Source organism: Tamandua tetradactyla, chromosome 2, assembly GCF_023851605.1.
Source record: "Tamandua tetradactyla isolate mTamTet1 chromosome 2, mTamTet1.pri, whole genome shotgun sequence".
Classification (NCBI taxonomy): domain Eukaryota; kingdom Metazoa; phylum Chordata; class Mammalia; order Pilosa; family Myrmecophagidae; genus Tamandua; species Tamandua tetradactyla.
The window spans coordinates 128,304,546-128,318,255 of NC_135328.1; the positions used below are offsets into that span (position 1 = coordinate 128,304,546).

Consider the following 13,710-nt stretch of genomic DNA (forward strand, 5'->3'; position numbering starts at 1 on the left):
CACATCTCCAACTATTTCAGTTGTGCATTTCCTCTTGATTCATTTGCCTTAAGTTAAGAACTATTTTGCATTCAATGTAATGCATTTTTCATAAAAATATTTTTCAATTATGCTATCAAAGTGAATGATCAAATTCAGCATGTATACTGAAATGAATTAGGTGGGTAGCTATGAAGGGACTGCAGCTCATGTGTGGTAATATAAGCTAAATGACTGAATGGTTTTATATTTCTCTGGTTCACTGACCAAGGATTTATCACTGTTTCCTTGTTTCTCCTTGTCATTGACAGGTAAAGCCTGGAGATTTAAGTTCATATCTAGTACTTCCATTATTAAAAATAACCAAAAAAGGAAGTTCAAGGAGATGAAGATATTAAATAAATTTAAACCAAAGGACTTGATTCATTCCAGTTCCTCCAATGGTCTCCATCTGGGTTATAAGAGAGAACTAGAAATGGAGAGCATAGGTCCAACCAGCGAGGCATGCATGCTGCTGTCACTGATGGATTACCAGCTTCTGATTAAGTAATATAACAGTACAATTCTTTATTAAGTATTATACTTTATTTCCAAATCCACTGATTCCCACTTTTAGTTGCTCAAATTATGCCATTAACCAGTCATTCCACTGGACATAAATATTTACATTCTATCTACCTCTAATCCCTTGAATTAACACTAATTTTAATTTTTAAAATATGTACAATTAATAATGCCATGCATGACTTCTGGGTCAAGATGACGACTTAAGAACTTGCGCGTTTTAGTTCGTCCTCCAGAACAACTACTAAATAACAAGAAACAGTACAGAACAGCTCCTGGGGCCACATCAGTGACCAGACACACAGCGTACCCCAGTCTGGACCAGCTGGACTGTCTGTGAGCACCCCCCCCGAACTGTGAGTTCCCAAAGCTGCAGCGGCCAGCGCCCCTCCCCCACAAGCCGCTTCCCAGAGGGGAAAGAAAAGGACTTTACCAGCAGCAGGGACTGGGAACAATCAAATGCCAATTGTGGAACTAATCAACAAATCATGACTACTAAAAATAGGCCCCCAGCTTAGGTGAACCTGGTCAAAGCAGAGGTTGCTTATTTTTGCCCCGGTGCCAAGGGGGCAGGTCTGACAGACAAAGGGGGAAAAAAAAGAAGGAAACAGAGGTTTCTGTGGCTGTGTATCTACAAAGGCTTGACTGCTTCTGGATACAGCGGTAGGACTTTTCAGGCTGCAACTGCCCCAGGCATAGGCAGAAGTGAGCTCTTTTGGGGGCTTGTTTAGAGCCTGTGCCTTCCCCTGGGGAGGGGTGAAGCCCAACTCAGGTGGAATCCCTCCATCAAGGAATTCAGACACCAGGGCTTGGTAATTTGAAGCCATTAAAACCAGCCTACAACCTCTCCTCTCTCCACCATGCCTCCAGCAGGTAGAGTCTGACAAAGTTAAAGGTACTGCATCATCTTATGCTGGTGGGACCTGCAGTCAGACAAGCACCACACACAGGGCAAGATAAGAAAAACAGAGTCCAAAGACTTCATAGGAAAGTCTTTCAAATGCTGGATCTCACCCTCAGGGAAAACCAATGCAGGTGACTCTTTCCTCCTGATAGGAGGCCAGTTTGGTCTGCGAAAATCTGGCTGGGGTATATAATATCTAAGTAGACCCTCCTAAGTGTGTGCAGGGGTGGGGGGGGGAGGCACCACACAAGCAAGGCAAGAAACAAGAAAACAAGAACTGAAAAATTCTCCTTTGCTAAACAAAACTTAAGCTAACGGTCCAGATAAAGCTGAACAGAATGTCAAAGAACAGATAGACAACAACTTCATCCAGCAAGAAAACCCTAGATAAAAGAAGTGAAAGCAATCTCCAGAATAAACTAATTAAGGTAATTAAATGCCTAGACGCCAGCAAAAAATAACAAATCACACTAGGAAAATTGAAGATATGGCCCAGTCAAAGGAACAAACCAACAATTCAAATGATATACAGGAGCTGAAACAATTAATTCAGAATGCACGAACAGACATGGAAAACCTCATCAAAAACCAAATCAATGAATGGAGGGAGGATATAAAGAAGGCAAGGAAAGAACAAAAAGAAGGAACTGAAAGTCTGAAAAAACAAATCACAGAACTTATGGGAATGAAAGACACAGCAGAAGAGATGAAAAAAAACAATGGAAATCTACAATTGTAGATTTCGAGAGACAGAACATAGGATTTCAAAACTGGAGGACGGAACATCTGAAATCTGACAAGAAACAGAAACTATAGGGAAAAAAATGGAAAAATATGAGCAGGGACTCAGGGAATTGAAAGACGATATGAAGCGCATGAATATATGTGTTGTGGGTGTCCCAGAAGGAGAAGAGAAGGGAAAAGGAGGAGAAAAACTAATGGAGGAAATTATCACTGAAAATTTCCCAACTCTTATGAAAGACTTAAAATTACTGATCCAAGAAGTGCAGCATACCCCAAAGAGAATAGATCCAAACAGACATACTCCACGACATTTAATAATCAGAATGTCAGAGGTCAAAGAGAAAGAGAGGATCTTGAAAGCAGCAAGAGAAAAGCAATCCATCACATACAAGGGAAGCCCAATAAGACTATGTGCAGATCTCTCAGCAGAAACTATGGAGGCGAGAAGACAGTGGGATAATATATTTAAATTATTAAAGAGAAAAACTGCCAACCAAGAATTCTATATCCAGCAAAACTTTCCTTCAAAAATGAGGGAAAAATTAAAACATTTTCAGACAAAAAGTCACTGAGAGAATTTGTGACCAAGGTCTGCAAGAAATACTAAAGGGAACACTAGAGACAGATACGAAGACAGAAGAGAGAGGTGTGGAGAAGAATGTAGAAAGGAAGACTATGAGTAAAGTTAAAAAGAAGGAAAATTAGATATGACATATAAAATCCAGAAGGCAAAATAGTAGAAGAAAGTACTACCCATGCAGTAATAACACTGAATGTTAATGGATTAAACTCTCCAATCAAAAGACACAGTCTGGCAGAATGGATTAAAAAACAAGACCCATCTATATGCTGTCTCTACCCAAAGTACACAAGGCCAAGGACACAAATGGACATTTACACACCAATGTTTATAGCAGCATTATTAGCAATTACCAAGAGATGGAAACAGCCAAAATGTCCATCAACAGACAGTTGACTAAACAAACTGTGACATTTACATAAGATGGAATATTATGCAGCTGTAAGACAGAATAAAGTTATGAAGTATGTAACAACATGAATGGACCTTAAGGACATTATGCTGAGTGTGATTATCCAGAAACAAAAGGACAAATACTGTGTGGTCTCACTGATATGAACTGACATTCATGAATAAACTTGGAATATTTCCTTGGTAACAGAGACCATCAGGAGATAGAAATAGGGTGAGATATTGGGTAATTGGAGCTGAAGGGACACAGATTGTACAACAGGACTGAATATAAAAACTCAGAAATGGACAGCACAATAATACCTAACTGTAATACAATTATGTTAAAACACTGAATGAAGCTGCATGTGAGAATGATAGAGGGAGGAGGGCTGGGGACATAAATGAAATCAGAAAGAAAGATAGATGGTAAAGATCGAGATGGTATAATCTAGGAATGCCTAGAGTGTATAATAACAGTGAAATGTACAATGTGCAAATTTAAAAAATGTTTTTGCATGAGGAAGAACAAGAGGAATGTCATTATTGCAGGGTGCTGAAAATAGATGATAATTAATACTTTAAAATGTCACCTTATGTGTGAGACTAAAGCAAAAAATGTTTGTTACAAAATTTATATTTTGACTAGAGCATTTCCTAATATAACTCATGTAGATAGTTTGATTGAATGTCATAAGTACTTGGAATCTCAGGTAGGACATGAGATTTTGTTGGTTTGTCCAGAGTGATGCCCCGATGAATCCCAGAGTGATTTGATCAGTGACTGGAAAAATATTTGCAAGCCCCCTTCAGGGAATGGTGAGAGCGAGGAGAAATTCAACTTCCCCAAGTTGAATTCTTGATATTCTCACAAGCAGTGTGGACAACCAAGCTATAGGCTGAGCCCCCAGTCTTGGGGTTTGTTCATATGAAACTTAACCCCACAAAGGATAGGTCAAGTCTACTTAAAATTTAGGCCTAAGAGTCACCCCCAAGAGGGCCTCTTTTGTTGCTCAGATGTGGCCTCTCTCTCCAGCCAACATGACGAGCAGTCTCACCACCCTCCCCCTCTCTGCATGGGACATGACTCCCAGGGGTGTGGATCTTCCTGGCAACATGGGACAGAGATCCTGGAATGAGCTGAGACTCAGCATCAAGGGACTGAGAAAAACCCTAGAATGAGCTAAGAATTAACATCAAGGGATTGAGAGAACCTTCTCAACCAAAGGGGGAAGAGTGAAATGAGACTAAGTGTCAATGGCTGAGAGATTCCAAACAGAGTTGAGAGGTTATCCTGGAGGTTATTCTTATGCATTAAGTAGATATCACCTTGTTGTTCAAGATGTAGTGGAGAAGCTGGATGGAACTGCCTGAAAATGTAGAGCTGTGTTCCAGTAGCCATGTTTCTTGAAGATGATTTGTATAATGATATAGCTTTCACAGTGTGACTGTGTGATTGTGAAAACCTTTATCTACCTTGTCAACAGAAGAGTAGAACATATGGAATAAAAATAAATAATAGGGGGAACAAATGTTAAAATAAATTTAGTTTGAAATGCTAGTGGTAAATGAAAGTGAGGGGTAAGGGGTATGGTATGTATAATCTTCTTTTATCTCTGTTATCATTTTCTTTCTTTTTCTGTTGTCTTTTTATTTCTTTTTCTAAATCGATGCAAATGTTCTAAGAAATGATGAATATGCAACTATGTGATATTAAGAATTACTGATTGTATATGTAGAATGGAATGATATCTTAATGTTTTATATGTTAATTTTTTTAATTAATAAAAAAGTAAAAAAAAAAAAGTGGGCCTGTGCTTAAGATTTAAGCAAAGGAGCTCCAGATTAAGGTTAATGACACGGAACACAAGTGAGGATGAGAAAAATGGAAGCTGTGGAAGGAGCTCAAGATCAACCATCTGACAAGACAAAATAATATCTCCCTAAACAGATCAGAAAAAAACTCACTCCAAACAATTTTAATAACTAAAAAAAATATTTGAAATATTGAGGGATGACATTACTCTAAGTTTATATTGAGCACTGGGATTTTATCAAATTAAATGAACCCATCATAATTGGTAGATATTTGAAAATTAATCAATGAGGTCTTGAAGACAAATCCTAAAGATCATGCAAAAGTCCTAGCAATAATTTATTTAATGACTTTAAATGCAATAATAAATATTTTGAAGTCTTTTAATATATTGATACAAATGTTTGAATTTGTGCATGTGTGTATGTGTGTGTGTAGAGAGAGAGAGAGAGAGAGAGGGAGCTAGTGAGATCAATGGATTAATATATGCATATTTTAAAGAAGAAATAGATAAAAATATGTATATAATATATATCTAGTTACCATATATGTTATATGTGTAAATAAACGTGATGCTGGTATAAATTTCTGCATATACCTTATGTAATGTATATGAACAAATAAACTAGAGATGCATGCTGTTTCAGTTTTTGCTTTTTCTTTTTCCCACTTGAAAGCTTACCTCCAGGAAAGAAGTCTAAGCATCATAAAAAGATGGCCCTGCCTGGAAGGAGAGAAGCAACATGGCAGCCAGTCATTGGGTTCAGCTGAACACAGCTGTGCAGATGACCTTGTCAAGGTCACATACAGCACAACAACGTAGTAGAGCTGTCCCTGGATTCCAGACTCATGTATTTTGAGAAAACAAAATGGTGGCTTTCAATCCCCGAAATTGTCAAATAGTTTATTAAACAGCAAAAGATATTTGAAATGAATAGCATCAAAGATACTATTTTGTCATTTGTCTTTCATGAACAGTTTTTGACCTATTCAATAGAAGCTATTGGGGTTCCTGAATTGTTACTAAGTCTTTCAGAATCCTAGAAATCTTTGGTGCTCAGAACCAAATCCTTAAAAAATGTAAAATTTATATAACTTTTAAAATTATATATATATATCAAACTTGATATGTATTTTTCTTTAAGCTGATATTTGGACATGGTTCAAAATCTCAATATATTGAGAAGACCTGATTAGATCTTGGTGTTATAAAGATAGAAGAATAGAAACAAGAAGGTCAGTTTTGAGATCATTCATAGTTTGATGGATGACAGCTGTACATACTAAGAAGCAGAATGGTTAGAAAGTAAGGGACAGATCCAAAATATACTTGGAAGGTAGAAACAATTGGATTTGGTGATAGATTAGTTGAAATCAGGGCCGACTCCTAGGTCTTCATTAAATGGAAAATTATTTCCATATGAAAAATGTAATATAAGTGCATTTAATATTGTACAAGTGATTTTTATATTAAATTTACACTAATGTATAATTAAAAAGTTCCATAATGTATATTTTCTTAGATTCAGATAAAAACACATTTTAGATTGTCACCTGCCAGGTTTAAAAGGAATGGTTCTAGAAGCAGGTGAGAAAGCCGAGCAGGGAAGTGACAGAGCAGAGTGGCCTGAGCCCGGTGGTACCTCTGCCCCCACCAAGAAACATCAGTTTATCATTACCTGTAAGGAGCCTTTGGCTTTAGAAAAGGGTAGACAGAAGTGTTGTGATAAACATTATGCAAATACCCTCGTCTGTCTTCCACTGTACTTTAATTGTTTAGTTTCCATTAAAAGCATGATGATATTTCAGAGAGAAGCAACAATAAATGTATGTAATTATGTTAAAGCAAAAACCTCACTTTAGATCATTTTAATATTCAATCCACAATGAATTTGCGTGTTAATGGATTTCCCAATGTACTTCTTCAGTAAAAGCAAAATAATCCCAGGAACAATACTCTTGTTGATAAATATAGGTATTAGGACTACACAAAAAGCTAATTGTTTCTTTCTTCCATATTTGGAAGTATTCTGATGTTAGAATCATAAAAAATAGAATAGTAAGCACACGCTACATATGCTGATCAACTCAGGAAAAGAAGAATTATCTCAATTTTTCCTTAAATGAAGTGAGAGAGGGATTAAATCATCCCTCTAGGATGTTTTCATTTAAAATATGTAGATAGTGTGTCATTTTAATAATCATTTTTTTTTTTACCTACTATGTAACTTTTTATTTAAAGTATCTTGCATTTGTGATGGATGCTTTCTGGGTTTTGCCACACATTTTAATGTTAAAGGTTAAATTATTTTGTACATGCATGTAGTGTGAATAGTTTCCCCACATGGGAATAATGATTATAAAAAGATGACATACCATGTGGGTTAAGTGTCTTTTTCAATTGTAAAACTACAAACTGCCTAGTTACATTTCTCCCAAAAAGACACAAACTGGTTAGTAACTGAATTTCTGGCCAACATATTCAAAGCTGAGAAGATTAAATGTATTAAAGTCCTCAGATCCAATTAAGGGAGTTCTCTTTACAGACTAAGCAATATTGATGGTATTCTTTGACTTTAGGGAGTGAAGAGTAGAGTCTTCTCTAATATCCCCAAGACATCCTAATATCCCCAACTCTGAACATTTACCTCAAATAGCCTTTTCCAGTTTTCAACTCATGAATAAGATAATACTTTGTTAATTCTATTTCAGAAAACTTTTTCCAAGTTGTTTTTATTTACAACACCAACTTTTAAAAGGTAACTAAACTGAAGTTAACTGAACAGTAAACTAGGCAGTAATTGCTTTACATAAAGAGGGAAAACCCAAAATGCCACTGGTCTATATAGAGAGAACCCACAGTTCAGTTTTATTCAAAGCAAAGAAAAAAAAACTTTGATCATACTAAAAGAAATTCAGCCATAGATTTGAAATCTGTACTCAAACTACACATGCAATGAGGACAATATTCTGCTAATACAATTGATTTGCGGCTGCATTTGTCTACTGTTTGTCTAATATTAACAATTATAAACAGAGCAGTGCAACTAGTATTTGGAACAATCCTTACAGTGTTACAGTGTCAGGCACAACGCTTCACTTCTCTTCACACCACTGGTTCTCTTTGCGTACCTGGGCTTCCTCCTCTTCAGTAAAGTCGTTTTTGATATTGAAGGTCTTGCGAATCTCCTCAGGGGTTTTCCCCTTGATCATATTGGCAACAGTCTTGCATGTAACATCAAGCAAACCCTTGATGTCTAAGTAGTTTGCAGCCAGAATAAGTTCAAAAAGTGTTCCCTGGTCAACTTTCAGGAATTCTTGGTCCCAAACAGGAATATCATCTGTTCGCTTTTCTTTGTTCTCATCATCTTCAGGAGGAGGGGGGTCATCTTTGTGGTGGGTGCACCACTGAATGACCTTTTTTAATATTGCTGCATTAACATTTGGTAGAGGAACTGGGTCATCATCTCCTTCATCATCCATTCCTAAATCTTCTAACATGGTCTTTATAGTCACAGACTGTTTGGCAATTTCCACATCAACTTCAAATATCTCTCCATCAGAACTCTGCAACTTAATTGAAGGCATGGTATTTGGTCTCGCGGAGACGGTGGGCCGGAGGCTGAGGCGAGCCGGCGGCGTCAGTACAATACGAAGGAAAAGGCAGAGAACAAGGCCACTCCTTAATAATCATTTTTAAAGAATTTTTTTCTTATAGCATTTTTTTCCTTAGAGTAACATTTATTATCACCCAGTTCCCTAGCCACATGTATCACATTTCTCAGAGAATTACGTTGCCTCCAGAAAATGCACGATTGCTCACAGCCATCATTATATTGATTTTTATTATTTTAATGATGCATTTAACTTAACCTACTATATCCAAAATATAAACATTATTATCTCAACATGTAACTGATATAAACATTTAATGTGCTATTTTACATTCTGTCTTTCACTCTGATGGCAATTTGTACCTGAGCTCAGCTCAGTTCAGGCACCACATTTCATGTGTCCTGTTGGCACACAGGGCTTGAAGCTCCTGTGCCGGACAGTGCAGCTTTAGCTAATCCTCTAAAGGGGTCAGATTATGGTAGACAGGGCTAATACTAACTCGAGCTTGCCCATTGTGGTTGCATATTTACACGGAACAAAGGACTCTACATTTTTACCAAAATGTAGGAGATGATGTGGAACCAACAGGCATAGGGCTGGCAGCAGGGAAAGAAGGGAATGGCAGGGGTGTGTTTGGAGGCCTGGAAGACCAGTCAGTCCTTTCCAGGCTCCTGGAAGCCTGTCATTACTAGCAGCAGGACTCCTGATCCTTTAAGGTTTGCCTGAAATGTTTTATCCATTTAAACTTAATGTGAAAATTGACATGGGAGGATTCAAGTCCATCATCTTACTATTTGTTTTCTACTTGTCACCTCTGTTCTTTGCTCCTTTTTTCTAGCCTTCTTTTAGTCCAATCAACGTTTTTTTAAGTATCCTCTTCTATTTCCTCTATTGACTTTTTTTATTTCCATTTGAGAAAATAAACAATGCACTTAGAACCACCAAAAATAGATATCTTAGTTAGCTTATCCATAGGTATATTGAAATAAAGTATCCAAATAATAATGGTAAAAACCTGTGTTTGTACATTAAGTTTCATAAACCAACTCAAAATTAAGGCAACAAGGAAAAAAAAACTACACATTCAGATAGCAGGATTTCTTAAATTTAAATCATAAACAACTTAAATACCATTTGATCAGCTGTCAAAACTGTGAAAGTTCTCAAATATTAAGCAGATTATTACAAATATCAGCATTGCTATAGAAATGGTCTAAATAGTCTCCTGATTTCAGGAATATATAAAGATACAAATGTTTTTACAACTAACATATGAAAATCTTATATATTACATTTGTTAAATATTTAATAGTAATAAATACACTCCATGATAAATCCTCAATTCAGCTCCAATACTGAAGTTAATTGAAAAAAATCTTGGGTTATCAAGTCTCGTGTTCTAACAAAAATTATCTTCTTCAGGAAGGCACAGTAAGCAGTAAGCAGTGCAGGCATGTCTTATGCAGCATATTTGTATATAAAACCTTATTTTAATGTAAAATTTTATGGTCTATTTTAAGACAATACAAAGAAAACAAACTTAAGGCCATTAAGGCTTCTCAAGATTACACTTGACTAACAATTTCTCTCAGAACCTAGAACTGTCAGGAGGTCAGTGAATGGTAAATTGAAATTCTACATGGGGTGCAGATTATAGTTAATACATAATTTACATAATCAAATATATTAATTTATATGATTAATAATTTCATGAATACAAACTTTTCATAAGAAAAGTTGTTACTAATGCTGTAACTTTTATCTAAAGATTAACAGTTTGTACCTAAACCAGGATATCCTTTTCTTGTATTCCTGTAAATATATCAACGTGTACTAACACAGAACTTTTGACTTTTTAGAAGATAATATCTCTTCCCATGTTGACAAGGCTCCAGCATTGCCAATATATATTCAATCATTTAAATATACATCTGTACACGGAAGTATAATTCCGCAACATAGAGTACCCAAAAGAAAATCTAACACCACAAGTCATTGCCTTAGAAACATGCATGTCTGTATTTAATTCACCTCTGTGTTCTCCATATTCCTGATATTAATTTTCATAGTATTTTGATCCTTTGATGAGGATACATTTTGTGTGGCAAGGATGACAAGGGTTTGTTTTTTCCTGGAGGAATGGGATTTCTCCTTTATCAGTCCATTCCTGCGGAGGTCATGTCCCGAGAATAGAACCGTGTATCAGGGACAATCATCTCTCCACCACGCCCTCAAGCTCATTGCCACCTTTTAGGAAGGGATTTGCTATGGCCAGACCACTGCAAGAAATGTGAACTCCCTCCGATCAATTCTCCTAACCAGGGCGGCCTGAGACGCCAGTGCGCCCTCGAACACCAGAGGGCACAGCACACGGCCAGGCTGAGCCGCAGCGCATGCAGGGGTAGGAGAGGCGGCCGGTGTGCATCCCCATGGGAAAGGGTACGGGACCCCGTCCTGCCCGTGTCCACACACAGGTGACTCTGCCCCTGCAGCCAGCTGGACACCAGGGGCAGCACACAGAGGAACTAAAGCACAAGGCCAGGGGACCCTCTCAGGGCAGCCCGGCCAGGGAAGATGCTGGTGGGGTGTCTCAGGTAGAACCGCCCGGAGTAAAAAGGCGCATCAACGCTCCTACTTAGGAGCCTCCTGAGCTGTTCGACCGTCCCTGTGAAGCAGACTTCCCAGCCCGCGCGTCTCTCCCTTACACTAAAAGGTTTTCATCAAACGTGTCGTGCTGCACTCTAGGCTGTGAATTAATAAAAACAAAGGATTTGTTAGAAGGGCAGACACCAAGACAACAGAAGCAGCAGCCTGGATAAAAGAAAGACCATGTGGGAACAGAACATTAAAAAATACACGTGATTTTTAAAAAATCAGCACACTCAGAACAGATTGAAGAAGACATTGAAAAAGCAAATGAAACAAGTGATGGCATCCTGGAGGAAGGCGTATCCTTCCTTCGTGAGCAGCTTTAGGAGCCATGTCCTCATCTCAGCAGGCCCTGAAATCTCTCTCCATTTCCCCAGAGCGGGAAGGAGGAGAAGGAGAAGTGGAGCTGGCAGTGTGCTCGGGGCCCAGCTCCTACACGGGCCTTAGAAAGAAGAAAAGGTTCCCGCCAACCCCCTGCCTGGAGCGGAGGCCAGGAGAGCAAGCACCCCCGCATGCCCCCCACCCCACCAGAAGCCCCGGGACTGGGGAGACCGGGGGATGCCACAGGTCAGCCTACAGGGATGGCAGAGGGTGGATCAGGGGAGAAGAAAGGGATCTAGAGGGGTCAATAGAGTGCGTGCTGCAAAGAGAGTAATAAAAGGTGAGCTGCACCCATGAAATAAAACATGCTACACGTCTTTAAAAATGATGTGCTCTCAGAAATTAACATGATATAGAAAAACTGAAATGCACAGACATGTATATATTCACATACACCCGCACATATTCTTTAGAAAGTTTGAATGAGAACATCTGGGAAATTGCAATGAATAAGGACAAAATGGTAAATGATAGAAAATAGGAGAAACTGATTAAAAGCAGAGGAATTGTTTAGGAGGTTGCACATCCAATATTATGAGTTCCAGTAAGAGGAAAGATACAGTTAAGGCAAGGGAAATAGAACGAAAGTCTTTCAGATTTGAAACGCATGTGTCTGTAGGTTGAAAGTGCCCAACGCATGCAAAGAAAGAGCAACAGAGAAGCCCTTACCTGAAAATACAAGTGGTAATGTCTCTGAACCCAATGGTAGACAGTCAATCCTGAGAGTATCCAGTAACCCACAATCAGTTCCCAAAGCTGGACGATGAACCAGAATGGACTTCTCATTAGCCACATCTTAGATGTGAGAAGGCCACCAGAGAAAAAGCCTTAAAAGTTAAGGGGGAAAACAATGCTCAATCTGGATTCCTAAAATCCACATGGCCTAGTATTCAAGTTTGAGATGAGAAGATAGATTTTTGATGCATGCAAGTGTTGATATTTTGAAATACACACTGTTTTTCTAAAGAATGACTCTTTTGGAATGATTTCCATGAGCCCATGCTCTCCAAAAGCTTCCAAATTCTGTTTCCTTCTATTTCTTTCTGTGTTATTGATCCTCTTTACATAAACATTAACGTGTGCTTTGGGTATATATTCATAATTTTCTTTTATCTTTTTCAAATAATTGTCACTAAACATTTGTTAATACATACACTCATATATATGTTCACATATACTAATGCAGGGACAATCTTTTTAAAAATTCAGGTATTTATTTTGAAAATATTCGGAAAAAGAAATGCTAGTGTTTAAAAAAAAAGTCAGGCTCTATTTTCATATCAATTCATCATGTAAAATAAGTGTGAGTAACAAAGTCTTTCCCTTTCTAACTCACACATCCAGAATTGGAATGAGCAGGGATTGATGAGCTCCAAGCCCAAAGCCTCCTTATCATAAGCTATTAAGATAGATTGGAATGGTAGTCAGTCAGTACTCTCCCAGTAGTTTTTCCTTAACTTTGACATTTGAATGCTGATAATGCCCACCTCATGGGGTGGGTGTTGGGGAGGGTCACATGTCATCATTTAAGGTAAAGTGACAAGCTATAATAGATGTGCTAAAAGGTCATTGTGCAACTTCACCTAGCCCCACTTCTTCCCCCAGTTCAATGAGAAAGCATAAGAAAAATAAAAAGAAAAGATTGGGACTTGTCCAAGAAATAAGCAGTCAACAAGGAAGAAGCTCATGGCTAGAGAGAGTGGAAAGTGAAGAGAAATGAATACCATGTAGGCTTTGGGACCATGAGGGGGAGATTTTATCCCATGGCTATGTGTGCAGGACACTGGGAGATGGCGTGCATTAGGTTCTCCAGGGAAACCAAATCAATAGACACTACACATGCATGCATGTGTGAATATTAAAGACATTTAGTACAGGAATTGACTCACTGTCCTACGGGGATTGGGAAACCTGAAATCTGTAGGACAGGCTGAAAGGTGGGAACTCTCATGAAGGTGAATTGGAATTAACCAAGAGAATCTGGCTGGCTGAAGAAAAGGCAGAAATTCTTCTTTTTGACTTCAGAAATCCTCAACTCTGCAAGAGACCACCAACTGATTACATGAGAAGACTCCTCTTGTTGCTCCT

The 13,710-nt window shown here is 38.1% G+C and overlaps 1 protein-coding gene across 1 annotated transcript; it reads right to left on the reverse strand.

Annotated features, from left to right (window-relative positions):
• Nucleotides 1-7,678: 7,678 nt before the first annotated feature.
• On the reverse strand, nt 7,679-8,675 carry LOC143662100 (S-phase kinase-associated protein 1). The gene has a single exon (XM_077135527.1). It carries the CDS (start codon nt 8,563-8,565, stop codon nt 8,074-8,076), a length of 492 nt encoding a protein of 163 aa, XP_076991642.1. The 5' UTR covers nt 8,566-8,675; the 3' UTR covers nt 7,679-8,073.
• Between the last annotated feature and the right edge of the window lie 5,035 nt (nt 8,676-13,710).